Raw genomic sequence first — 27,655 nt, 5'->3', positions numbered from 1 at the left:
TCTGAAAGGGTGTCTCCCATTCCTGGCCCCCGCCCCTCAGGGGGCGTCCCTGCTTGTGAGCCTGCATCAGGCACATGGCTGCCCGCTCCCCTGTCTCCTCATGCTTTTGAAGGGGTGGGGGAAAACAGGGCCGGCAGGCCTCTCAGGAGGGCAGAGACTTTTCTTGGAACTGTGCCCTGCAGACGCCTCTGCTGTTCCACAGCTGGTCAGTTGGATCAACACTCACAGAGGCATCCGGTACCCAAGAGCCTGGTCCGAGGTCTGCGCCTGAAGTGCCAAAGAGATGTTGTGGGGAGGGGCTGGACTTCCGAAAGGTGATCCCTGGAAGGGGAAAGTAGGAGATTTTTCCACTTGTGACCCTCCTGAGCAGCATGTGCAGAGAGGGGACCCATGTGCCAGGGAGAGGATGGACTGTGAGCAGACTGACTGGACTGAGTGGATGGAGGTTTCGTTTAAGAACACCTTCTATCTTGGTTGAAGAGATAGTTTGCAGGCAGCCTGAGGGTTTACATTTTATCCTTTTGAAAATACGTTGTGTTTATCTAGAGAATTTTTGAGACGGCATGGGATGTGAAGTGATGGTAGTCAAGTTTTGGGAAGGTCACTCTGGCATTTCTGAGCATGACAGTTTGAGCACCCAAGAATGCAGGGCAATAGGGTGATGAGGCCAGAAAATATGTCCAGAGTCTACTGGGTGGGGGGCAGCCGTGATGGGACAGAATGGGTAGGGCCTGCACTGCTGGGCTGCAGACAAGGGAGAGGAGGGAAGGTGCTGCTGGCCTCCAGAGATGGCGACAGTGTTATTACCAGAGACGAAAACTTTTGGAAGGTCTGGCAGAGGCCCTTTCAGAGGCCGCTCTAGATAGCTGGTCTTACCAGGGAAGCATCTGAGTGAAATCCCAGAATCTCCATTTTGCTTTTCCAAAAACCCCTGCTTATTTTCATCCCTCCCTGGCCCCTTCCCCAGAGCCACACGTCCCAGGCCACCTCCAGCAAGAGGCATTCATTCCCTCGGGTCCCGAGCCCTGAGGGCTTCCTAGGACCCCGTGGGCTTCTTGGGAGCCCGAGCTGCACCTGCCGCACTCCCACAGCGGCAGGGACCTTCCGTGCATGCTTTGGGGCAGAGTTGTTGACGTCGGTCTTCTTTCATCATCCTCACCTAGAGAATTCTGTGCATTTCGGTTCTGCCACCTCAAGAAAGATGTAACGGAGCTGGAAGAGCTCCAGAGAAGGGCAGCTAAACCGATCCAGGGGAAGGCAGGGCTGCCAAGTGAGGACAGACAAGCACGATTACGGCCCTCCAGTCTGGAGAGACAAAGGCTGAGTCGGGATGTGATTAAAGCTATGAAGTCACGGCATCGGGTGGGGCAGGATGAGCAAACCCCGGCGGGGGTGGGTGGGGGTGGGCGGGGAGACACCCAAAGAATCTTTAGAAAGGTAGGTGAAGCGGAGAAAAGAAAGCCCCATTTTCCATGGTGAGTTCCCTTCTCACTGAACCTGTCACCCGAGGCCTGAATGTAGAGGCTGAAAAACAGAAGAAACTTCAAAAGAGGTTGACTTAAATACTATGTGGGATCTTCTCCACATAATGGCTTTTTCAAGGCAGCCTCCAACTCACCCTGAAATCCTTTGAGGATGACTTCAAAGAGCACAGCCAGGCCCTCTTCCAGGTGGACAGGTGTCCCTGGCTGAAAGCAGAACCCCGGGTGGGCCACCACTCACCAGGTACATGCTCGTTCTCACTACATGCTCGTTCTCACATCTGTGTGTCACAGCCAGCAGGGGTCCCAGCTGAGTGACCTCTGAGACACCTGCAACCCTGAAGTTCTCTCCTCCATCCTGAGTTGCAAGTGTGCGCGCGCGCACACACACACACACACACACACACACGCACACACACACACGCACACACACACACGCGCACACACACACACACACACACACACACACACACACACACACACACAGAGGAGAGATCTCTGGGGAGGAGGGTGAGGGGGAAGGCAGCTCCCGGCCTCAGTGGTGAGAGGAATGGTAGGATCTAGAAGTCATATGCAGCCTGGGGGATCAGACTTGCCAGAGTTGGCCCTCTTTGGCCTCTGGTCCTTCTGTCCCTTGACCCCACCAGTGGCCCTTTTAGCTACTCCACTGGCTAAAAGGAAATTAGAAGGGTCAAGGTCCTGCTTCCAAAGTCTTGGGGCCCGAGTCCAATCACCCCAGGAAGGCTGGGCAGGGAGGCTTGTAGGGCCTCTCTCGGGAGTGGGTGCAGGGGACCTCTCTGGCTCTCCCTGCCTCAAGGCCACTTCCGGCCTATCAGAGCAGACAGTGACCAGGGGAAGGGGCTGCAGGAAGGCCCGGAACAGAGGAGACTGGGGAGCCTGGGCCCAGTGCCAGCGCTTAGGGGACAGGGCCGCCCTGCTTACGTGGACAGTTCGGCTGTTTCCTGAAATTAGAGTCAAGTTGGGAAAATCCAGAGCTTGGTGGGGACCTGATGGGCCTGCAGCAGCTGAGGGACTGGATGAACAGTGGGTGTGGGTGGAGGGGGGTGCTGGTGTGTGTTTGTTGACATCGTTCTGGGGCATCTGAGCACAGCTCTGTCCTGTGGCCGGTAAGCAGATGTCTCTGGGCCATGGGTGCACTCCTTGTGTGTCTGCACATATGATTGTGTGTTTTTGTGTCTTTAATCAAGAAGACGTAACTGGCAGGACGCCAGGGTTCCCGGCTGGCACAGAGCTGACTGCTGCCAAGGGCCTTAAAGGCACAATGGCCATTTGGGGGTGGGAGTAGGAGGGCAGGAAGACTAGGGAGGGCGAGGTGAGGCTGCCCAACATCTGCTAGACTCAGGGCCTCCCTCCTCTGGGAACGAAGGCCTTTTTCAGCAGCAGCTCCCGGCATGGGAAGAGAGGGTGAGTCAGGTGCCCAGAGCTAGGGCAGGATCTGGCTCTGACTTTCAGGGCCTTGCAGTGCGAGAGGCAGGGTCCCTGGGTCTCCCCCCTCCACACCTGAGCTCAGGTAGGCCTGCATGCAAGGCTGTGCTGGAGAGCTGGGCCCTTTGCCCTGTCTCTCGTGTATCATTTCCGTCACTTCTTACTTGCCAGTGTGTGTGTCTTGTGTGTGTGTGTATTATAACTGTAAAAAGCCTCAAAAATCACTTCCCTATCTGGAGCCTCAGCACTCTACCCCACCTTGGGAGACAAGGCATCACCTCCTGAGGGCGGGTGGGCGTTCTGGGGTCTGGTCCAGACTTCCAGCAGAGAGGGAGGGGAGCAGGGCGCGGGGGGCAGGGCTGGGGAATTGGCTTTGGCCTGAACAGGTTCACTGCAGAAGGTTCCTTCTTGCTTCGCCTCTGGCCTTTCGTTGTGGTGGCTGCTGCCAAGGAAACAGCCGGCAGCCTTTCCCTGGCCCTGCTCAGGCACATCAAAGCCTCCTTTTCCTCCTTGCAGCCCTTGGGATTTGAGGTTGGGCTTTTCCGGAGACTCAACCCAGGTGGGAGGCCAGCTTTCGAATGCCTCTCCTGTACCTGGGTCATTCTGGAAGCTTTACCACTTAGAAGGTGTGTGACTGGAGGGCAAACTGTGGAGCCTTTTTCCTTGGAAAAGTGAGAGCAACATAACCCATCGGGATAACTGTGATAATTAAGTTTATTAATTGTCTAAGCATTTTTATGCCGAGCCCTCTGCTTAGTACTGGGGAGCTGTCAGTGGAGTAGTTGGAAGGAAGAGAAATAAAAAGGTAAATAAGGCAAAGCTCACAGCCTAGGAGGGAGACACACAGTAAACAAATAATTAGGTACCATGTGAGGAGTGCTCTAATGAGATAGGGTGTGAAAGTGCTTTGTAAACAAATGTGGTGTGCGGTGGACTGGGAGATGTGAGTGAATGCTGGAGTGGACTGCAGGGCCAGCCTCCACGGGGGCTCTTGGGGGGTAGAGGTTGGGAAAGGGGTGAGGCTGAGGGCCTTAAAGAGCAAGCAGGGCCTGACACAAATGCCTTCCAGGGGTGTATGTGTGTGAGAGAGAGACAGACAGACAGACTTAAAATATTCCTTAGAAGACAGAAAGTAGAATAGTGGTTGCCAGGGGCTAGGAGGGGAAATGGGGAGATTTTTGTTTAAAGGGTACAGACTTTCAGTTTGGGACGATGAAAATGATTTCAAGGTGGATGGTGGTAATGGTTGTACAACAATGTGAATGTACTTAATGTCACTGAATTGTACACTTGAAAATGGTTAAAATGGTAGATTCTATGTTACATATATTTTATAACAACTTTTAAAAGTTTTAAAAAATTGGTCCTTAGAGAAGGTCCCTGTGTCCGTGCCCCTGTCCTCAGCCCAGGGCTTTTCAACAACAGCACCCTCCCCCTTTGGGGCTGCATGATTTCTGTGGTGGGGGCTGTCGTGTAGGGTATTTAGCAGCAGCCCAGGCCCCTACCCACCAGAAGCCACAGCCCATGCCTACCCCCACCCCCCCGCCGCCCCCACAGCGTGGTGACCAAAAATGTCTCAGACATATTGCCAAATGTCCTCTCAGGGGGCAAAATCCACCCCAGCTGAGAACCATTGCCTTCACCGCTTGGAATAAGCTGCTCACAGGCAGCAGAGAAGCAGGAGGCATTACCTTGGGATGGAGGGGTCTTGCTTGGAAGGAAGGCAAAGGCCAGCAAACTCTGAGGGGGCCCCAGGAAGTGGTAGGTCGCGTTTGAAGACCCAGAGCGAGGCATGTGGGGGTGGGGTAGGTGCACAGTGGGTGACAGAGTCTAGCTTTACTCCACTCGGTTGTGCCCACCCACCCAAAGGAAGAGAAGTGAGGGGGCCCATGGCTCCCATTCCCCTCCTGCCACCACTCCTGACCCCCTCTCCCCACCTCTGCAGGTGAGAAGCTGAGGAAGTAGAAATTGTCACCTACAGCTGCTGGTGGTGCCTTCTAAAAGGGCCAGGGGTGGGGTGGGGGGGCTTCTGCTGCCACCCCTCCCTTCAACCCCTCCCCTCACAGGAGAAATGAGTGTCTCAGAGTGTGTTGTGTCTCCTCCACTCAAGGCAGTAGTAAAGAGTAAAAGCAAACAAAACCAGATCTTTAACCAGTTAGGTTTGACATACAACAAAGTTGAGACTCCCTCTAGGCGTGTGGACTGGATGCTCTCACTGTGACCTGGTCTTTGGCATTAAGGAATCCATTATGAATACTAAACACCTGCTAGGTGTCCTACTCCAACACCCAGTCTAACCCAATAAAGCAATCTCGTGCCTCCTCTGTGGCTAGTGGCCACAGAGGAGAGGAGGGGGCTGAGAGGAGGTAGGAGCAGAGGAGGAGAAGGAATCAGGAGGGCGCAGGCCGGGCTGGGGTGGCTGCTCCCAGTGGCTTCCAGGTCTACTCCTCTCACCTGAGATGGAACATCCAGCTCCCCACTGTGGACCTCCTTCCTTCCTTCCTCTCAGTGGTTTCTTCTGGGTGGATCTGACCTGCCCAGTTTCCACACCTCAGAGAGAGGGACAGTGAGGGCCCACTAGTAGCTGGGGGTGAGGGGGGTAGTTCTTCATAGGTTAGCTGGATCTCGAATTGACAGTGGTTAAGTCAGCAGCTCCCCTAAGCTCAGAACTCCAATTGACTCAGGCTGTTGGGGAAGAGGGGTGAGGGGGAATGGTGAGATCAGGGCAGATTTCAGCCCACTTGAACTGACCCCCTGGGGCTGGAGCTGTGCAGAGCGCCCCCTGGCGCCTCCTCCGCCCACCTCTAGAAGGATGGTGTGTCTCACCCTCTTGCAGGCTGGGGGTCCCTCCGGGGCAGGCCTGAGAGGGGTCTCCAGTCAGGGTGGCTCAGGACCCCGGGGCTGGGTCAGGTCTCAGATCAGGTACTCCTGGGTCTCTATGCTCTGGAGCCGGCAATCAACAGGAAGTGAGTCCCAGGGTGAGAAGAGGCGGTGTGGTCCCCGGGCAGGAAGTAAGTGACAGTGGCGTTGTCTGAGCAGTCTGTGGGGCTGGGAGCCTACCCTGACTCGAGGTGTGTGTGGGGAAGCGAGTGGCTAGAGGAAAGGAGGACACAGCCATGGTAAGAGATCCGTGTTGCAGACCCAAACTTCTCAGCCTGGCCAGCGGGACCCCCCCACTCCCTCCTCCTGGGAGCGCCGTGTCTGGGGATCCAGCGGTGGACAGCTGGACCGGAGGGGGGCAGAGCCCCCCCCCACCGCGGCTCCCCCCAACAAGGCACGCCCGGCTCTCCAGGTTGCCTGGGCCACGTGACTGTGTCACACACAGGAGGCTTGAGGACTGAGAGGACTCATCCGAGGAGGGGAGCTCCAGGCCAGGGAGCCCACTGGCTTGAGCAGGGAGGTGGTAAAGACCTCCTGAGTCCTGGAGAGAGTGTGTGTGTGAGTCCCAACACACGGGGCAGCCACCGAGGAGAGGGACAGAGACTGCTTACTCCACTGGTGGCCCCGTGTTTGGCCTCCTGGCTCTGCTGGCTTTGGCCTTCAGTGCCCAAGCGTGGTGGAGGACTTCTCCCTTCCCCACCCCACCCCTGAGGCCTACCTCTTCCTCTTGCTGCAGCAACCCCCCTCCACCCCGACCCCACCCCACCCCCGCTGCTGAGGAGCACACACATGTGTAGCCTTCCGTGGGAGGGTTTCTTCCTGGAAGCAGGCCTGCCCAAGCGGGTCCAGGTGCCCCCCTCCCCCGGAAAAAGCAGCCTGGCCAGGCCTCGAGGTCCCTCTGCATGCCCTCAGGCTGCTCTGTGTAGGGAACGTCGTCCAGGGCGGGCTCTAGCTTTTATTTCTGTCGTTTTCTCCAAGGCCCTGGTCCCTCTCTGCCACCTCAGGGGTTTCCTCACCATAGAGCAGTGGGCTCATCGCTGAGAGTGTGAATCCCTGGGGCAGAAGCCGCCTTGGAAACTGCAGGGCCTGGCAGGGAGGGGCTGGGGAACCCAGCGCTCCGTCAAGCTTTGGGGTGTGTTCTTCAGGGGTATAGCTCTCTGGAGGGAGTTTGGCAGGATCTCTTTCCTCACACTTGGATGGGCAGACCCTCTTCCCCAGCCAGGCCACTTCCAGGACTCTGGCCTATGGAAATTCACAGGTGCACAGAGCCGTAAGTGCAAGAAATTCTCTCCAACAGAAAGCCAGTCGGCCCAAAGCCCACCACTAGGAGATGGTTTGAATAAATTAAGGACCATCCTTTCCATAGAATGTTGAGCAGCTGAGGCAGAGTGAGCCAGATCCATACTCGCTGGTATGGAGAGATGCCCGCTGTGCTTGTGAAGTGAAAAAGCAAGTTGTAGAACAGGATAAGTCATATGATCCCTTCTTAGGGGAAAAAAAAAAATTCTGGATCTGGATGTGTGTGTAAATACATGTGTATAAACATGCAACTTACGCATGACTGTAGACGCGCAGGCAAAAAAGTCAAGAAAAGATACTCGCCAAACTGTTAATGATGGTTCACCTATGGGGAGTGACTCTGGAGGTAGGGAATTGAAATAGGGGCTTTAGCCTTTCAGTGCTATTCATTTTTGTGTGGTTAGAATTTTTGTATGTGACTGGCTTTTATAAATAGAAAAAAATGACTTGAAGGAAACCTTCCTATAGGACCAGTCATCTCACCTTACAGGTGGGGAAACTGAGGCACACTCTTGAGCAGCACCTTCCTGAGGTTTTTGCTGAGCTCGTGCCGCTCCCGCCCTCCTCCGGGCACTGATTCTGCAGGGGAGCCGGTGGGCAGGGCTGCGGCGGGTGTTCCAGTGCCCATGGGCATGGCAGAGTGCCAAGCACAGGGGGACTCCTGTCTCTCCTGCCCTGAGTGGACACCTCTGTCCCTTCTGAGATGTCCTGGCCTACCTGCCCCCAGATGGCTGAGGGCCAAGTGCCCGCCAGGCTCTGTCCTCGCAAGGTGTATGACCTCGAGCTAATCACAAAAGTCTCCGAGAGCCTAATCGGGAGGCCGGGTACTCTGAGGGGTAGCGGGTGAGAGGGAGCTTTGCCCACCATGCAGTGACACTTAGGAGGGACGGTTATGACAACTCTCAGTGTGGTTCCCGTAGCAAGCTCAGTTCTGAGGCTCTTGGGGACAAAGCATGACACTTCCTCTTGGAGGGGAACACGGCACCACGTACTCCAGAAGACTTGCTGCAGGCCACTGTGTGCTGCTGGCCAGGAGTGCTTGGCTCTCCTGGGGTCTGAGCGCCCTCGAGAGGCTGTAGGGCCAAAGCTGAGGGAAGGAACAGTGCTTGGTTTGGGGGAGAGGAGGCCCCCCCCCCTTTCACCCTCGCACTCCACGTGGCCAGGCAGCAGCTCAAGAGACCAAGAGGACAGCCAGAGGGGCATTGACACAGGAGTCAGATCAGCCCTGGGTTACCTGGAATCCTCTGGGGAGGGGTCCTGGTTTGAAGTGGGGATAGAATGAGGAACATTCGTTTTCAGTGGGGGCCACAGAGAAGACTTGGGGACCCCCCCCCGTCACTTCAGTGAGTGGGGGTGCTGTGGGCTGGGGTACAGAGCTATAAACATGTTAGTAATGAAGACAACTAGCACTTGTACAGGGCTTCACAGTTTACAAAGCACTTTCTCATACATTTTCCCGTTTTCTTCACTGGCGTCCACAGACCTTTTGACTTCAGAGGGTGAAGCCCTTGAATCCGAGAGAAAAAATTGTGTGTTTGACTGCATACACATTTATGTGAACACCATTTTCTGGACAGACGGTGTGTAATTTTCGCCAGAATCGCCAATGGGCCAATGATGCATGAGGGGCTGAAACCACTGGTCTAACGCTCCCCTTGTGTTTTATCTTTGCAGGTGGAAAGCAGTGACACACCGAAGGACCCTGCCGTGACCTCCAAGTCCTTGTCCATGGCCCAAGACTCAGGCCCCTCAGAGCTGTTACCCAACGGGGACTTGGAGAAGCGGAGTGAGCCCCAGCCAGAGGAGGGGAGCCCCGCTGGGGGGCAGAAGGGCGGGGCCCCAGCAGAGGGAGAGGGTGCCACTGAGACCCCACCCGAAGCTTCCAGAGCTGTAGAGAATGGCTGCTGCACCCCCAAGGATGGCCGGGGAGCCCCTGCAGAAGAGGGTAAGTCCCGGGCACAAGGGGGGCAGCCTCTGCAGGGCTGGCTGGGATCTCCCTGAGGGTTAGAACTCAGGACCTGGGAGGTCCCAGGAGGCACCGGCTGGGTGGTGGCTGAAGGTCTACTTGCCAAGGCTATGTGCCCTGGAGGCTACTGGCTGGATATAGCCTGCGCACATTTTATTTGACCCAGGCAGTATTTTAAACATTTTTTTTAAAAAAATTAGTTGCCAATATTTCGAAATCAAGAAATTTCACATAAAAATCTGGAGTTTTGGCTTCTCATGAAAAAAAAAAACTAGATTTGATACAACAGTGAGTTTGCAGAATGCTAGTGGTTGCTGAACTGGGGTGATGGCTGTCTCCCCACAGGCTGGTTGTTCCCCTTGCTTTCCATCAGCCTTGGCCTCGCCTGCTGACTCGTCCACAAGACCTGCGGCTCTTAGGGATCCACACGTTGGAAGCCCCTGGCCTGGGCGCTCGAGGGCAACAGGTGCCCTTGTGGGTGTTATAAGCCCCGTCAACCTTTCCCAGTGCAGATGTCCTGAGCCCACCACAGTTCAGCCGAGGGGACTGAAGTTCAGTGGTGACAGAGTAAGGGAGGGGTAGGGCAGGTGGGGGTGGGGTGTGCACTGCCCAGCCCAGACCTCTTCCTCTAGGGACTTTTTGGCCTCGCCCTGGAGCCCTGGAAAGTTGCCCACTTTTTTCTTTCAGGTTAAGCCAGCGATTTCAGGGCCAAGAGAGCTGTAAACATGTTCGTAATGAGGACAACTAGCATTTGTACAGGGCTTCACAGTTTACCAAGCGCTTTCTCATACATTATCACGTTTGATGCTCCCAGGGCCCTGCCAGGTTGTTTTGCATATGTGCATTTTAATTTCAGAATGCCTTCCTTCCAAGAGTACATGATGGGGAGTGAGTCAATCGATTAATTGGCGTGACTTAATTTCGCATGCTTCCAAACCTCATATTCATGCAGGGTAGAGAGCATCTCCAGAAGAGATTTCCCAATTTATTAAAAAAAAAATCTTTCATTCATTTACTATTCAACTAATATTTATGATGCTCCCACCACGTGCAAAGGGCTTTCTGAGGTACTCATTCTGCATCTGTGGTTTTATTTACTCTCTCAGTCTTCTTCAAGAGGTATTATGAGCCTCATCTTAAGGTGGGAAAAAATCAAGGCTTAATGAGATGCAGTGACTTGCTCAGGGACCCCAAGCCTATTGGTAGATTCGGAATTCATTCGTCTTGGTCTCTACCTTCAGAGTCTGTGTGCCCTTCCCATGCCCCCGTCTGTTCTGGGGAGTGGGGTTGATGTGGGGGCTGTTCCTGAACTCAGCACCTCTGGGGATGTGTCCTGACACGCAGAGGAGTGGCCATTTGGCCTGATTTGAAACAGGAAGAAAGGGAGAAAACACCATCTCCCTTTACAAAGGCCAGATGTGCAAGAGCAGAACTGGGAACCCACCGGCCCTGCCCACCAGACAGGCAGCTCCTGGGACCCCATCATAGCTTGCACCCAGCTGAGGCCTAGGGCTGGGGCAGGCCTTCCTGCCTGTTGGGATGGAGCCAGAACTGTGAGGCTGCTCTTAACTCATGAGAGTTTGCTTTCGGTTTGGGATTTCCCTGTCCTCCGTTCTCAGGAGCAACTTCTCTAGTTGGTCAATAGGGGTTTATTAAACACTTACTTGATGTGTGCCGGGATCTGGGGAAACTATCACAAACAAAAACCTGGTTCTTGCCCTGGAGGACCTCAACAGTCCACTGAAGAGACGGACATTAATGAGAAATGCACACTTACAAGTGTGTGTTTATACACAGAGATAAGTTCTCGAAGGGAAAATAAACATGGTTCTCAGGAACTGTAACAGAGGAGCCCCAGACAAGCTGGGCTGTTACACCTAAGCAGAAGGATGAGCTGGGGTTTACCAGGGGAGGGGAAGTGCAGGGAGGGGGTGAGAGCAGGTGGGAGGGAGCAGGGTATCCAGGGACCTGACAGAAACCCACAAGTGTGGAATGGGGGGAGGGAGGGAGAAGGGTGTGTGACAGGGGGACAGCAGATACGGCCAGCGCAGCTTCAAGGCTGCCCTCTCGAGGGGTGACATGATCCGCTTTACGTTTTGAAAAGATCCCTTTGCCATCTGGATCCTGGGATGGAACAGAGGGGCCGGGAAGCAGGATGAGCAATCAGGCGCCGAGGGGAGGATGGCAGATCTGGAGAGCTGTGGATGAGCGCCAGGGACGGGAGGGGGGCGGGCAGAGATGGTGTCAGGGTGACTCCTGGGTTTGGGACTTTCGCACGTTGAGTGGATCCTTCTCAGACTCTTAGTGCAAAGTGCAGTGGGTGAAAACGTCCCGTGTGTCCTTGATCTCCAAAATTTGGCCTTGGAGCACTCCTGGGTGGCCTCAGCTATTGAGGCTGTGGAGATGCTGGCAGGGATCAGAGCTGGGATCCCTGAAGGTCACGGTGAATTGCCTGGATGCTGAGACTGGTGAGCTGGTACCTAGAGGGGTGGGCAGTGGCCTACTGGAGTCCAGCTGTCGGCCCCATAGAATGCATACGCAGCTGCTTGGTTCCAAGAAGGAAGGAGATTGAGGCCCCAGGGAGAAAGTGACTTGGCCAGGTTCTCCTTTCAGTTCCCTTCATTCCCAGGTCTCTTTTCAGGGGCCCCATCTGTCTCTCCCGGAATCCCTCTCATTATTTCCTACACAGGAAACATGGAGGACTTTAAAGCAGTCTTGGCCTGGGCACCCTCCTGTGTGCACGTAGGAGCCCCAAATCCTGATAGTACAGCCAGGAGAAAGGAGGAACAGGGGAGATGATGAGTAATAAGGACAAGAGCCACCTGGACAGGCAGGAGGTGGCCTTGGAACTGCTCCTGCACTCCTAGCATTAAGGCCATCATGATGATTGTAGTAATGATGGTAATGTAGCTTTCTTTTTTACTGAATATTAACCATGTGTTGAGTGTTCCATGTTCTTGCTACTCAAAATGGTCCATGGACCAGCAGCGTCTCCTGGCATGTTACAAATGCAGAGTCTCCAGACCCACCCTAGACCTACTGAATCAGAATCTACATTTGAAAGAGAGCCTCATGATTCTGAGGCATGTTAAACTTTGAGAAGCCCTTCTCTTTATGTAATTCTCTCATTTAATCCTTGCGAGCATCTAAGGAAGACTTTTATTATCCCCATTTTTCAGATGGGGAGACTGAGGGTTCAGACAGGTTAAGTTAGTTACTGAGATTATACAACCTGGTGAAGGGCCAGATGAGGGTCAGCACAGAGCTTTTCTCTGCTTAGACTGACACACTCGTACTGGGCTAGTAACTACCATCTGAGGCCAGCCTGACCTCAGTCCTGTCATTGGAATTTTGGTTCATTTTAAAGGGAATTTGGGGGTGACCCCCTGGCAGAGTATAGCCTCAGACCAGCAGGTAAGTGTTAGAAGCCCTCTGGCCTCCCCTGCCCCCAGGACCTGAGATGCCCCAGGGTTATGTCCAAGCCTGCCAGGGCCATCCTGGAAGACACACAGCCACCTGGCCCAGCCTGCGACCCTGGGTCTGGGCAGGGAGCAGATGGACGGCAGAGGGAGTGTCCAGAGAGCAGCTGACCACCCCCTGACTCAGGACAAGTGCTGCATTCTGAAGCAGCCCAGTTGGTTGTTTTGCTGGGCCGGGCTGGAAAGTGTGTGTGCGATATCACTCAAGTGGGCATGCGCGGAATCTGTCAGGGAGAACATTCCAGAAAGAAGCCAGTTGGAAACCGCATGAGGAAAAGTAGTTCTGTTTCGGGGAGCATGGGGGCTGGGGAAGGAGGAAGAGGGGAGCCTCAGGGCGGTGCGATGTAAAAAGGAAATAGCCGGCTTTGGGAGTCAGGAGCCCTGAAATTGGATCTCAGCTCTGGTAGTAAGTCCCTCCGCTCCACAACCCGCTCCCCCGAGCCCCGCGCGCCTCAGTTTCCCCCTCGAAGGGCAAGACAAGTACTCCATCATCTGGACAATTCCTTTCAGCCCCGATTCTCGTTAATTCTAGCGAACAGAGGATTCCCCACAAGCCAAAAGCCAAGGAGGGTCCCCCGGAAGAAAGGTCCCAGGCGCCGCGTGATCCGAGGGTGGGCGCCCCCTCCTGGCCGGCCCAAAGCCTCGCCGGGTGGAACGCGGGGGGTCTGAGAGAAGTTGGGGGGCGGGGACCCGGGGAAGGAGGGAGGCCCAGAGCGGGCGGGCGGGAGGGGGAGCCCTGCCCCAGAGAGCGCGAGAAACAGTTGGGGGTGGGGGGGGCTGGTAGTGGTGAGGCTAGAGGGCCTAAAGGAAGCGCGAGGAAGCGACAGGGAAAGTCCGGTGAGACGTACCTTAAAAGGCCTGCTGTGTACACAGCGCTGGCGAGTTAACACGCGCCCCCGCTTCCTCCCGGCGCCCTGGGCACCTGGCACCGCGGGGTCCACACCTCCCAGCAAACCCGCAGGTGCAGCCCTACCTGCCCTGTCCCCGGGCTCCAGGGCTCCCTCGGTGAATGAGAGAAGGGGAAAGAAATAGCCTCTTCAGGGGCTTGGGGACTCAGAGACCTTCAGTGCTGTGGCTGGTTTCCGCCTCACAGCCAGGAGATGCAAGAAGGGCTGTTTTTTCCGTTTGGGCTCTTTGTCTCCCCTTCACACCGCCCACAACCCCCCCACCCCCCCGCCTGCCAAGTGACCTTGAGCCAGCCTTAGTGACCTTCTTACTTTGGGGCCAAGCTCAGTAATCTTGGCTTCAGACAAAGGAGTTCTGGGGCCCAGGTGAGAGGAAGCTCATCCCGCCCCCCGACACACACCCCAGCCTCCCCGCCTCAGCACCCCCAGTCTCCAGCAGGAAGCTGGAAGGCATAATTAACCCAACCCACAGCCAGGCAGGGCTGCAGACTCCGGAGTGTGCCAGTGAGGAACCGGACCAGCGTAGGAGCTCCAGGACCTTCTGGAGCTTGGGCCCTGGAGAAGGACAGGAGAGGATAAGGCCTCCCTGCCCCCCACCTTTAAAGGCTGTACTGCTGCGGCTTCAGCCCCCCAGGGGAGCCTTCCCTTCCAGGAACTGGAGTCGAGGCCAACTGAGGAACCGAAGGGAAGAGGAGGAGGGAAATGCTTCTGAAGCATTAGCAGGGTTATGTACCTACACTCAACGAGGAAAAGGCTGGGAGAGATTACAGAACGACTGTGCAGAGAGTGGGAATCCAAAGCTTCTAGAATAAAGATGGAACTCAGGGACCTGAGAATGGGGTACAGAGGCAGATATTCATGGTAGAAGCACGGTGTTGAGAACTGCAGGAGCACCTTAGAAACCATTTCCAGCATCTTTATTTTCCACATGAGGAAACTGAGTCTCAAAGAGACGAAGTTGCTTCAGTAGTCTTGTTCCAGTTCCCCTCTGCCCCCATCCTCCCACCCCCAGAGCATCTTTGCCACACCCCACACCATGCAGTCTGGCCTCCCCTCCAGTAATTGAGCTCTTTTGACTGGGAGTAGCCAAAGGGGCTCTTTCCAGACCCTTCTGTGTGCCTGCCTCACTCCATGGGCCAGAAACCACAGCCCTGGCTTTTCTGTTGTTCCTTTGGGTTTGGGCCTCCAACCCTGCCCAGGTCCTTTTTCTGCCCTGGCTGTGCTCTGAGTCCTGGGGCCAGCATGCTATGATGCCCAGCACACAGTAGGCCATCAGGTTTGACATAGGTGAGACCAAATGGTTGGAGAAACCCTATCCCCGAGGCAGGGACCCCAGGCACAAGGTGAGGCCTCTGAGCCACTCCTGTAACTCTGCCGACAGTCCCTTTGTTCTTCCCTCTCCACAGGCAAAGAACAGAAGGAGACCAACATCGAATCCATGAAAATGGAGGCAAGTGTTTTCCTCACCCCCCAGGGGCTCTGTGGATCCTGATTCTAGGAGAAGAAAGCCACCGCTCTGACCGACTGTGGCGAGTGTGTGTGAGGGGAGCCCGAGGTGGCCCCTGGCCCCTTCTGTTCTTGTCCCTCCGTGAGGAGCAGAGGAAGTGGGTATGGAGGTTGGAAGGCCCCCAGAGAGGCAGCCAGCTGGTCCCCACTCCAAGACCAAGCACTTCCCCTCCTGCTTTATGTCCTGTCCCACATCCCGCCGCCATCCCTCACTCCTCCCCCCCAGGCAGGGGCTTGTCCCGCACTCCAGGGCCGGCATCTCCGGCCAGGAGTCAGAGCTCCTGTGTTCTGTACGAGGTGAGTGCCTCCTTGGTTTCCCCTCCAGGAGGAACGACCCTGCAGCAGGGCTGTCCATGCCCACCTTAATGCCGGTCTGTCTGTCGTCTCTCTGTCCTAGGGCTCCCGGGGCCGGCTGCGGGGTGGCCTGGGCTGGGAGTCCAGCCTCCGCCAGCGGCCCATGCCGCGGCTCACCTTCCAGGCGGGGGACCCCTACTACATCAGCAAGCGCAAGCGGGACGAGTGGCTGGCACGCTGGAAAAGGGAGGTGAGGTGCCTTCTCTGGCCTGGGCCCCAGCCCGTCCCACAGAACCGGGAAACCGGAAGTTAGCTTCAGCCACCGTCTGCGGCTGTTGTCAGGCCCTGGCTGAGCCTCAGTTTCCCCTTCCACTTCAGGTTAACCTCTCACACTTACAGGGAACTGCTGGCTCCCTAGGCAGTGACTGCGCGTACTTTGTTACTTCCGCAAATGTTACTGGACACTCACCATGCAAGCAGGCAGTGTCTAGGCCTTGTGCACGTACAATTCCTGCCCTCATGGACTTGACATTGTGATGGGGGAGATGGACAGCAAACAAGTAAACAAGAGCTGAAATAGAGGTTAACAAAGGCCTGCTTTAGGTAGGGTGGTGCAGAGAGGCTTCTTGGAGAAGGCGGCATTGAAGTTGAGACCTGAAGGAATAAAAGAGCTGGCTCTGTGAGTTGTGGGGAGGGGGAGAATATTCTAGGCAGAGGAAACAGCACAAGCGAGGCCCTGACTTGTTTGGTTGTGTAAAAGACCGGTCTTCTCAGAGTGAACCAAGCGGGGGAGAGAGTGGGGCCAGACGAGAGGCGGCGAGGGGAGGTAAGCAGAGGCCGATCATACAGAGCCTTGAGATCTGGGCTGAAAGCTGGTTTAACCCTGAGTATCCTGGGCAGCCCCTGAAGGTTTCTGTGCAGAGGAGTGATTCGATGTAGATTAAAGGAGCAGCAATGGTGAAGGGGAGGGACAGATCTGGGCTTGCTAACTGATGGGAAGGATGTGGGAGGGGAGAGGATGGACACATGGCCCACAGGGGTTTGGCTTGAACACCTGGGTGATGGGTGTGCTGCTTCCTCAGGTGGGAAGACTAGAAGAGGAATGGGTTTGGGGTGGGAGGGAAGCAAGTGTTTAGTCTGAGATGCTAAGGTGCCCGGATCCCAGAGCGGAGGGAGATCCAGGCTGCAGATGCAAGGTGGGAAGGCATAGAACCACAAACACTGATGAGCTCACCTAGGAAACTGGAGAGAACTGAGACGCATCCTGGGACTTGGTCCACAGAAATCCTACAGTTACGGCCGCATGAGGTAGGGGCAGTGGCAGTAGCCGTACTGAGAAGGGGCCTGGGAGGAAGAGCTGCGTCTCAGAAAGGAAAGAAGCTTTTCCAGAGGCAGTGGCCGCTCTGCCCTGTGGAGGCTGAGTTGAGACAGGCTGTTTGCACCTGCCCATCTGGAGGCAGCCGGTGACTTTTCTAAGAGAGGCTTCCATGCGGGTCAGGAAGGAGACAGCCAGGCCAGGGCTTCAGCAGCGAGAGGCAGTGAGGCGGTGGAGACCAAGGGGCGAAAGCAGTCCCCCTGAGCAGCCACTGGGAGACTGCCCTCCTGTGTGTCTGATGAGCAGAGAGAAAGCGTGCTGACCAGCTGGTGCCAGGAAGGGAAGGGACCCGCCATGAATTGCCACCACCTGGGGCCTTTCACCTTCACACACTGGTCTTTACCCCAGGCCTACAAAGGAGGGTGTTATCCTGTGTGCATTGTGTGAGAGCTTGCTCTAGAGAAAGTTCCGAACCAGGCGGGAAAGAGAGAGGGTGGTGGCTACTTGATTATTTCCATTTCCTCTGGGATCCAGGAAGGCAGAAATTTCTCTCCTGGAAGAACCTGGAAAAGGGACAATCTCTGCAAGGTCTCTTGAGATTTAAGTGTGGTCTTTGGGATGGAAATTTTGTTCAGGACTTGGGGCTATTCCTCTGTGGTTGGTGGGAGGGGTTTTGCTTTTTAACTACTCCTTATGTGGGGTCTGTGCTTCTACTTTCCTTTAGCCCTGGGGCCAGAGGCTAGATATAATAACTTTTACACTTGAAGGGATCCCAGAAATTTGGTGATTCTCAAACTGTACTTGAAGAACCCTTATGGAGGCCTGCCTTCAGTTGCAATTGAAAAAAAAAAAAAAAAAAAGGCAGTCTTTTCTCAACTCACAGGGAAAAGTAAGATAATAGATACATTTTCTCAATTTTAAAATTGCCACTAAAATTTATTAAAAAAATTTTTTTTTGGCTGTGCCACGTGGCATGTGGGATCTTAGTTCCCAACCAGGGATTGATTGATACCATTCCCCTGTGGTGGAAGCACAGAGTCCTAACCACTGGACCACCAGGGAAGTCCCCCAACTAAAACTCAGGGTGAGGGATCGGGCACCTCAGGCAGAGCATCGTCAAGGAACTTAGACTAATTCTGCCTGGGGTCACCTTTGCATCAGCAAGAGGTGGCTTTTGGCTTTTAAAGGATGAACTTGAATTTAGGGAAAGGGGAGGAAAGACGAGGTAGAAAGAGACTTACAGCATGTGCAGAAGTTCAGAGGCACAAGACTGTGTGATCTATTCGGGAATGGAGGTCCATGGTGGTAGATGAAGGAGCACAGGATGCAGGCTCAGGGCCGCAGGAGGATGGCTGGGGAACTGGGCTTGTGTGAAGGCTGTGGGGCTTCACCTGACCCCAGTCTGCCCCTGGTCCACGTGCCTCACCTGTAGAGCCTTCTACCCTCAAAATATCCCCCTCAGCTTAATTTTCTTTTCCCATGACCTCCCTGGTCACTCCACACTGTGAGGTCTGCTCTTTACCATCTGAGATTACCTGCCACCTTAAGCTCAAAAACAAAAAAAAAAAAAAGAAATTAAGAAGACTTCGAATATCACAAAATAAATGAAATTTAAAATAATTGGATGAGAAAAATGGGGCATTTCCAACCCCTCTGCCAAGGCTGAAGTGGGGATTCCTGCCCGAGCTGGGATGCTCATGTTTGTCTGTCCCATCTCCTATTCTCTGCACCTCTGTACTCGCCCTTGTAAGGATTAAATTCTGCCTTAGTCGTGACCAGGCCCTGCAATAGAACCAGCAACAACTCTCCGTTGTCTCCCTATCATGTCAGAAATCCTCTGGCTGTTTCTCAAAACTTTGACCCTCACTGTGACCTCCACGATGGCTCCACCCCCTGAACCCCCCACTACCATGCTCTTATAGGACAGTCCCTGTGAGAGACCGGTCTCCCCTTTCTACTTCCTTTCTGCTTTTGTTTCTGCTATACTTTTCCCCTATTCATTCTTCAGGGTTGAGTTCGAGAGCTGCTGCCTCGTCCAAGAAGCTCTCTGGGATCTCCCCAGTCCACACTGCCCTCTTCCCTTCTCTGCACTCCTGTAGTCCTTACTGTTAATATTGTTGGGTTTAGCAGTCAGTTATATTTCATAGAGTATTTTTCACTAACTCTTACATGTTATGTCTTCCCCAGTTAGGCCAAACCTGATAATTGGGCAGGGAGAACAGGCTCTGTGAATAGCCGTTGGTTGGCTAAGCAGTTGGGAGGTGGGTAAATATGAGACAACTTCTCAGGGAGCTCGGACCCAGGCCATTGGTTTCTGGGGGTGCTGACAAGTGTACCCGGAGAATAGTGTGGGGCTAGGGGACTGACGGCAGGCTCCCACGGGTAAGGCGGTGTCTGAGTCTCCTCCATCCCGCATTCCTGCTGTCCCCACCGGCTCTCCACTGTGCTTGAGCCAAGGAGAACCTACCTTGGCCTGGCAGAACTAGCCCAGGGCAGGGAGTGGGGAGAAGAGACGAGAGGCACCGTCCTCCAAAGGAGGGCAGTTCCAGACTCTTCTTTCTGACTGTTTTCAGAACAGCGTGGCCTGAAGGAGCACTTTAGGCTTAGGAAGGGCTTTTTCACAGGTGTTACCTCACTAACCCTTACGAGTCCGAGGCAGAGGCCTGGCCAAGTAGCTGGAACTGTCATCAAGCCAGATGGCATGTGGGCTCCCTGTGTGTGTCAGTGCTGGTGGTTTTAGGATGCGGTTATAGCCAGGTGATGTTATAACTCTCTTTAATGTCTTCGCTCCAACCGATTCTAAATTTCTTCAGGGTCAGGAAACCATGTCCTGCTGTTCTAAAATCTTGCCTCTTTCCTGGCTTCCAACCCAAATGGAGGGACTCCTGCATCCTCAGATTTACTAGATGTTTCAGTTCAGTTCAGTCGCTCAGTCGTGTCCAACTCTTTGCGACCCCATGAATCGCAGCACGCCAGGCCTCCCTGTCCATCACCAACTCCCGGAGTTTACTCAAATTCATGCCCATTGAGTCGGTGATGCCATCCAGCCATCCCATCCTCTATCATCCCCTTCTCCTCCTGCCCCCAGTCCCTCCCAGCATCAGGGTCTTTTCCAATGAGTCAGCTCTTCACAGGAGGTGGCCAAAGTGTTGGAGTTTCAGCTTCAGCATCAATCCTTCCAATGAACACCCAGGACTGATCTCCTTTAGAATGGACTGGTTGGATCTCCTTGCAGTCCAAGGGACTCTCAAGAGTCTTCTCCAACACCACAGTTCAAAAGCATCAATTTTTCGGTGCTCAGCTTTCTTCACAGTCCAACTCTCACATCCATACATGACCACTGGAAAAACCATAGCCTTGACCAAATGGACCTTTGTTGGCAAAGTAATGTCTCTGCTTTTTAATATGCTGTCTAGGTTGGTCATAACTTTCCTTCCAAGGAGTAAGCGTCTTTTAATTTCATGCTGCAGTCACCATCCACAGTGATTTTGGAGCCCAAAAAAATAAAGTCTGACACTGTTTCCACTGTCTCCCCATCTATTTCCCATGAGCTGATGGGACCAGATGCCATGATCTTAGTTTTCTGAAAGTTAAGCTTTAAGCCAACTTTTTCACTCTCCTCTTTCACTTTCATCAAGAGGCTTTTCAGTTCCTCTTTACTCTCTGCCATAAGGGTGGTGTCATCTGCATATCTGAGGTTATTGATATTTCTCCCAGCAATCTTGATTCCAGCTTGTGCTTCTTCCAGCCCAGCGTTTCTCATGATGTACTCTGCATATAAGTTAAATAAGCAGGGTGACAATATACAGCCTTGACGTACTCCTTTTCCGATTTGGAACCAGTCTGTTGTTACATGTCCAGTTCTAACTGTTGCTTCCTGACCTGCATACAGGTTTCTCAAGAAGCAGGTTAGGTGGTCTGGTATTCCCATCTCTTTCAGAATTTTCCACAGTTTATTGTGATCCACACAGTCGAAGGCTTTGGCGTAGTCAATAAAGCAGAAATAGATGTTTTTCTGGAACTCTCTTGCTTTTTCGATGATCCAGCAGATGTTGGCAATTTGATCTCTGGTTCCTCTGCCTTTTCTAAAACCAGCTTGAACATCTGGAAGTTCTCGATTCACGTATTGCTGAAGCCTGGCTTGGAGAATTTTGAGCATTACTTTACTAGCGTGTGAGATGAATGCAATTGTGTGGTAGTTTGAGCATTCTTTGGGATTGCCTTTCTTAGGGACTGGAATGAAAACTGACCTCTTCCAGTCCTGTGGCCACTGCTGAGTTTTCCGAATTTGCTGGCATATTGAGTGCAGCACTTTCACAGCATCGTCTTTCAGGATTTGAAATAGCTCAACTAGAATTCCATCACATCCACTAGCTTTGTTCGTAGAGATGCTTTCTAAGGCCCACTTGACTTCACATTCCAGGATGTCTGGCTCTAGGTGAGTGATCACACCATTGTGATTATCTGGCTCATGAAGATCTTTTTTGTACAGTTCTTCTGTGTATTCTTGCTACCTCTTCTTAATATGTTCTGCTTCTGTTAGGTCCATACCATTTCTGTCCTTTATCGAACCCATCTTTGCCTGAAATGTTCCCTTGATATCTCTAATTTTCTTGAAGAGATCTCTAGTCTTTCCCATTCTGTTGTTTTCCTCTATTTCTCTGCATTGATCGCTGAGGAATGCTTTCTTATCTTTCCTGGCTATTCTTTGGAACTCTGCATTCCAATGGGAATATCTTTCCTTTTCTCCTTTGCTTTTCACTTCTTTTCACAGCTATTTGTAAGGCCTCCTCAGACAACCATTTTGCCTTTTTGCATTTCTTTTCCATGGGCATGGTCTTGATCCCTGTCTCCTGTACAATGACATGAACTTCTGTCCACAGTTCTATTAAACTAGATGATTAATATGTATTAAATACTGATAACAAGTAATCAGGGGCTTCCCAGGTGGCACTAGTGGTAAAGAGCCCACCTGCCAATGCAGGAGATGTAAGAGATTTGGGTTAGATCCCTGGGTCAGGAAGATCCCCTGCTGGAGGAAATGGCAGCCCACTCCAGTATTCTTGCCTGGATAATTCCATGGACAGAGGATCCTGATGGGCTACAGTCCATGGGTTTGAAGAAGAGTCAGACACGACTGAAGCGACTTAGCATGCACACAGGCAACAGTAATCTCTGGTCCACATATTCCAGTCTGTTCTCTCCTCCCTTCTCCCTCCTGCACTCAGAGCCCCCTTCTCTTCCCACAGGCAACACAGCCTTCGCCTTCCTGGAAGTGAGTCCCGGTGCCAACTTGTCTACTCACTGGACCCGGGACCTTCAGCATCACTTAACCACCCCATCCCCGCCCACCTCCCCTGCCACCATTCCCGCCCCTCAAGCTTAGGTCCCTGCGCTGTTTGTAGGCTTTGGCTGTACTCTGCTGTCCTGTGTGCGTCTCATCTTCATGGAACCCCACTCACCAGTTTGTTTTCTGCTTCTGCCCAACCCGAGCTTGTTCAGCACAGGCCCTCTGGGCACCTCTGCCCCCAGGGCTTGCCGTGCAGGAGGTACTCTGTAAAGGTTTGCTGAATGAATGAATGAATACTTCTAATCTCAGAGTTGTGTGGGTTAGTAAGGGATATATACCATGTACAGCACAGGGTTAGAATATAATAGGACATGCATAATTCTTTAAAACTGATTTTATATAAGTATTACACAAATACATTCTTTAAAAAAAAAAAACAGCCATCCCTCCCCAGTGACTTTAATTCCCCTACCAGAGGTATCTGGTGCTGTCTCTATCCATCTATGTGTGTGTGTAAATTTATAATTTTGCTTCACAGTTGCTTTTTTCTCTTTTCCTTTTTTATATAAATAGAACCACACTATAGTTTCGTTTTACAGCTTGGTTTTTCACTTACGATAAGTCTGGGCAATCAAGCCACGTAATTACTGTTCTCTTCCACTGTATGGATTACCATGATTTTATTTAACCATTCTCTTATTGGTGGACATTTGTGTGGTTTACAATATTTTACTGCATAAGCACCACAGCAGTGAACATCCTTGGTCATGTCTCTTTGTGCATCTGTTTCTCTCAGATAGATACCTAGAAAGAGAAATGCTGGGTTGAAAGGAATGTGTATTTTGCATTTTATAGTCTGCCAAATTGTCCTCCAAAAAGGGCAGTGCCAACTTAGGCTCCTGTAAACAGGGTATGAGGAGATTTTCACCTGTGCCAACATCAATATTTTGCTTATCTAATGGGTGGGAAAAACACTATCTTGTTATGATTTTAATTGGCATTTCCCAGATAATAAGTGAGGTTGGACATTTTTTTCATATGTTTATTGGCCATTTGTGCTGCTGCTTCTGTGAGCTGAGCAAATGTTGCTTCCTCTTGCTTTATAACCCTGCAGTCTCAACAGACTGTGCTTCCTGTCGGCCCTGGGAAGAACAGCCTCAGAGTGTCCAGAGGGTCATCTCCTGCTGTGCTATATTCCATTTAATAAGCTATCCCCAAGCACCTTCGGTGTTGGGGGGTTGAGGGTATTGTGCCGGGCACTTTGAGAAGAAGGAGATGAATTAAGTGTGATCTCCTGGACTTTAGTACAGGAGACGTGAGAAATGGCAATGTAAAGTAGACCTTATTTAAGGACTAATACCAAACTATTAGCCAAGTATGTGGGTAGCAGTTTTAGGGGATTCCAACTGGCAGACGTTCCTTGCTCATTCACCATATAGTGTATAAACTAATGAAAACCTGAACCCTTACAGGATAGCCTCAGAAATAACATTGCCCTTAAAGGAGATGATGCTGTTTGGAACAGGTGTGACAAGTGTACTTTACCAAAGGGCTAAACAAACACCTTTTAAAGGCACTGTTGTGACAGCCTGTAATCAGTAGTGAGTTCCAGGGCTGGCCCTTAGGACAGGCTGTGAAACTGTCATCACAGAAATGCCCTGTTGTCTCTTCAGTGGACCAGCTGTTCGCCCACTGGAATGTTCACTCCACCTGGTTGTGGGGGGATACAGAAGAGTGCTTAGAACAACCCCCGCTTTTTAGTGGTGAGAAAACAGTAATGAGGCACTGGGTTCAGCAGTGGCCATGGCCAAAACTGAAATAGGCCAAAGGGGTAGCTTTATGAGCACCTCCTTCATCTCAGGTGGCTCAGCTGGTGAAAAATCCGCCTGCAATGTGGGAGACCTGGGTTTGATCCCTGGGTTGATCCCCTGAACGGAAAGGCTACCCACTCCAGTATTCCAGCCGAGAGAATTCCATGGACTATACAGTCCATGGAGTCGCAAAGAGTCAGACATGATTGAGCGACTTTCACTTTCACTTCATCTCAGGGACAGTGCCGAGAGCATTAACTTTTGCCACAATCCTAAGAAATGATAAAGTAACTTTGTATTTCAGGATTCACAAAATAGAGACCACCCCTGTGGCCCGGCCCAGATCAGAACTTTGAACCCAGGTCAGTGCATGGGCTAGGCCATCCATGTGTATGTGCTCAGTTATGTCTGACTCTTTGCGACCCCATGGACTGTGCCTGCCAGGCTCCTCTGTCCATGGGATTCTCCAGGCAAGAATAGTGGAGTGGGTAGCCAGGGGGTTTGCTTCTCCAGGGGAATCTTTCGACCCAGGGATCGAACCCCCGTGTTTTGCATCTCCTGCATTGGCGGGCAGATTCTTTACTGCTGTGGCACCTGGGAAACCCTAGCCCATGGCTAGTCCAGTGACTAGGAATCCATGCTTCCATAATAGGGGGCCGAGGTTTGATCCCCAGTTGGAGAACTAAGATCCCATATGCCATGCCTCAGCCAAAAAAATTTTTTTAAATAACAAATAAAGCTAGGTCAGTGCAGGTACAGGAAACTCCTGCTAATCCTTCAGCTCAGTTTAGTGGGTTCACCTTCCCCTAGGAAACAAGACTTGCTGCCTTATAAGGAAATCCCATCCTTGCTGGCCAGTCATGCCCTGTTCCTGTTCCGGCTGCCTCTTCTGTCAGTGGGTGGAACTTGTGCTGGCCCAGCATCCTTGGGAAGGCGCTCTTGCAGCTCTGAGCCGCTGTACTCCCCCAGTCTGTGGACTCTTTTCCCTTAAATAAAGGACATCAGACTTGTTACTAAATTGTATTATTTTTGTCATTTCACAGGTATACTATTCACAATTACTATAAGAGCTAATTTTCGTCCTTATTTTACCACTAGGAAGCTAAAAGATTCCTGTAGATGAGGACACGTGTAGATGCCACGTGGACATCCTTATGGAGAGGCCCGTGGGCTAAACCAGACTCCAGAGTGCAGGCTGCTTCTGTTTCGCAAACAACTCCACTAGAACTGGGTCTTCCTGGTTTTCAGTCTTGGCTTCCCCTGAAACTACAGGATGGGGTTGGAGGGCGCTCACTGTCCCAGCCCTCTGTCCGTGCCGCCTTGCCCCACCTTGGCTACAGGTCTGAGGCTGCAGGTCTTCAGGCCGCAGGGTCTTGCCAGGTTTGGGTCCCTTTCACCCTGGGGACCCCTTCCCCACTTTCCTTCTCCACTCCTTTGGTCCTGAGCCCTCACCCTTGAACTGCTATTTTTCTCATGATCGGTTTTGATGTTGTGAAATTGGATTAAGTAAATGGAATGAGATTCAGGAGGCCTGGTTTCTGAGTACAGCCTCTACCCGGGATCAATTTGAGAAGGTCGTTCTCCTCTCTGTACTTTGGTTTCCTCGTTTGTAGCAGGGCACAAATAGACCAGATGACCCCCGAGATTCAGAAATAGCATAATTTAAGGGGAGGCGGACTGAAGTCATGAGCTGTAGCTCCCTTTGTCTCCTTGTATGGATGTCCTAAATTAAATGTTTGAGTGAATTCTCATACCTCACATATATGCTTCTTTTAGAGGCACACACATAAAGCATCTTAATAAAGATGCTTAGAAAAAACTTTCACAAAATTCATGTTTTGTGCTAGAATCTAGCTTTCCTTTCCTCTTCACGGTGGACCCCTTTTATTGTGTTTGCTGCCGGGGTCAGAAATGATAGGGCTTGCTACTCACCTGGGAGAGGGAGGGGCTTGAAGCCACCACTAAAAAGGTGCTGTTGCAAATACACCCCTGTCTAACAGGCACATGTTTCCTGGGGCATTTCCTCAGCTCAGGAACTGCACATCCCTGTTCTGGCTTTGGTCACCATGTGCCTAGCTAGGTCTGCCCCTTACTGCTCGTTTTCTCTTCTTTAGTCACATGATCACTCTTCATCATTTTGAGAATTACAAACCTTGACTGAGCAAATACTTTGTGCTCAGGCTTTCAGAAAACTCCATATGCATCTGGGTCTCTGCCACGTTCCCACATTTTCTAGACACTAAAGAAACACATTTAAAGGAATGTCAGAATCCCACCCTGGCAGTGGTAGGCAGTTAAGTGCTGCAACCCAGTAAGAGCTAGGATAGAAATAGGAGGAAAGGGGCCATGGGAGCGGCTAACTAGCCCTGCCCAAGGAGGCTGGGAAGGCCTGCCGTAGAAGAGACATCTTGCAGGCCTGCTACTAGGATAGGAGTTTGCCTGATAGGGACAGTGGGGGAAGGGCACTGAGCGGGATCAAAAAAACCCTCTAAGAGTTTGGGATCTAGAGCACCTCAAGATTTCTTGCATTTTTATTTCAGCTTTCAGAAACAAGCTCATAGCCCTCGCTGTGAGGCAAACAGAGGAGATCAATGGTGCTGTTCTCTCTCCTCTGCTTTCATGATCAGAGCATTCGTTAAGGAGGTCCCTGGGATGCTCAAGCACGGGGGCTCAGCTGGACTGTGTGACTCTGTTAAGGAGTCAGTACTCTAGATGTCATAAACGGACTTGCTGCTGCTGCTAAGTCGTTTCAGTCGTGTCCAGCTCTGTGCGACCCCATAGATGGCAGCCCACCAGGCTCCTCCATCCCTGGGATTCTCCAGGCAAGAACACTGGAGTGGGTTGCCATTTCCTTCTCCAATGCATGACAGTGAAAAGTGAAAGTGAAGATGCTCAGTCGTGTCCGACTCTTAGCGACCCCATGGACTGCAGCCTACCAGGCTCCTCTGTCCATGGGATTGTCCAGGCAAGAGTACTGGAGTGGGTTGCCACTGCCTTCTCCACACGGGCTTGAGTCTGTATTTACTAAATACATGCAGCAGCATGCTGGCACTGGAGGAGACAGTGGACACAGTCCCTGTCCCCGGGCACACATGGTCTAGAGGAGGAGGCGGGAGTGCCCACCATGTGCCACAGTATTAGATGGAGCATGGGCCTCGGCCCGTGCTTCTGCCACCAAGAGTCTGGTGAGCACAGAGGAGGGCGAGAAAACTTCTAGGGGAACTCCTGGAAGGTTCCCTGGAGGAGGTGTCCTTTGAGAATTCCAATAAGGATAAATAAGGAAGGTGTTTCAGGAAAAAGAACCACTGAGGGAAAAGACAAAGAGGCATGAAGCTTCTGGGTTGGTCAGGGAACAGCGTGAGAGCTGGTAACTAGGTGTGGGAGTCGGCAAGGAAGTGTAAGAAGAGATAAAACTGCAAAGGGAGATGGTCAGATTGTCACCAGCCTCCCTGTCATAGTGAGAAACGTGGGCTTCCCTGTGCAGGAGGGAGCTGGAATGTTAGAGAACCGGATGTGTATTTTGGGAAGGTAACCCTGGCTGCAATGCAAGGGGACCCAAGGTTAGAAGAAGGACCAATTAGGAGGGTGTTTCATCTGATTTTGAGGAAGGGGCCAGGCAGTGGGAGGCAGACTTGATAGAACTGATACAGTTTGCCTCTGGTTGGAGGCAGACTTGATAGAACTGATACAGTTTGCCTCTGGTTGGAGGGAAGGGAGAAACTGGGCTGGTATTTGGGGGCTGGGGTAAGCGGTCATTATATGAGCTAGGAAATCCTCAACTAGGGAGGAAGAGCAGGTTAGGAGCAGGAAGGTGGTATGGGCTTTCTGTTTTCTTAAGGATGTTTTTTGATGGTCAGAAGCTTTTTATTTGAACAAAGTCGAGTTAACCAAATTCTTCTTTTATTGGAGTGTGTGTGTGTGATAACTCTGAGTTCTCTGCCTACCCTAAAGTCATGAAGAGACTCTCTTAGGAAGAGTAAATT

The 27,655-nt window shown here is 52.3% G+C and overlaps 1 protein-coding gene across 10 annotated transcripts in view; it reads left to right on the top strand.

Annotated features, from left to right (window-relative positions):
* Nucleotides 1-27,655, top strand: part of DNMT3A (DNA methyltransferase 3 alpha) — a 105,662-nt gene that overhangs the window by 44,886 nt on the left and 33,121 nt on the right. For 9 of the 10 annotated variants that reach the window (XR_006343419.1, XR_006343418.1, XM_043917341.1 and 6 more), the window contains exons 4-6: nt 8,781-9,051; nt 14,863-14,906; nt 15,360-15,506. Coding sequence is in view for 8 of the 10 variants with exons in the window: in XM_043917341.1 (XP_043773276.1) it covers nt 8,781-9,051; nt 14,863-14,906; nt 15,360-15,506 (462 nt within the window). In the remaining 2 variants the exon portion in view is untranslated. The remainder of the gene's footprint in view (nt 1-8,780; nt 9,052-14,862; nt 14,907-15,359; nt 15,507-27,655) is intronic. The other variant, XM_043917342.1, reaches the window with a different exon arrangement.

This window comes from Cervus elaphus, chromosome 11 (genome assembly GCF_910594005.1).
Source record: "Cervus elaphus chromosome 11, mCerEla1.1, whole genome shotgun sequence".
Taxonomy (NCBI): Eukaryota; Metazoa; Chordata; class Mammalia; order Artiodactyla; family Cervidae; genus Cervus; species Cervus elaphus.
Note: the sequence above shows the minus strand (reverse complement) of the source record. Positions and strands in the feature narration are given on the sequence as shown.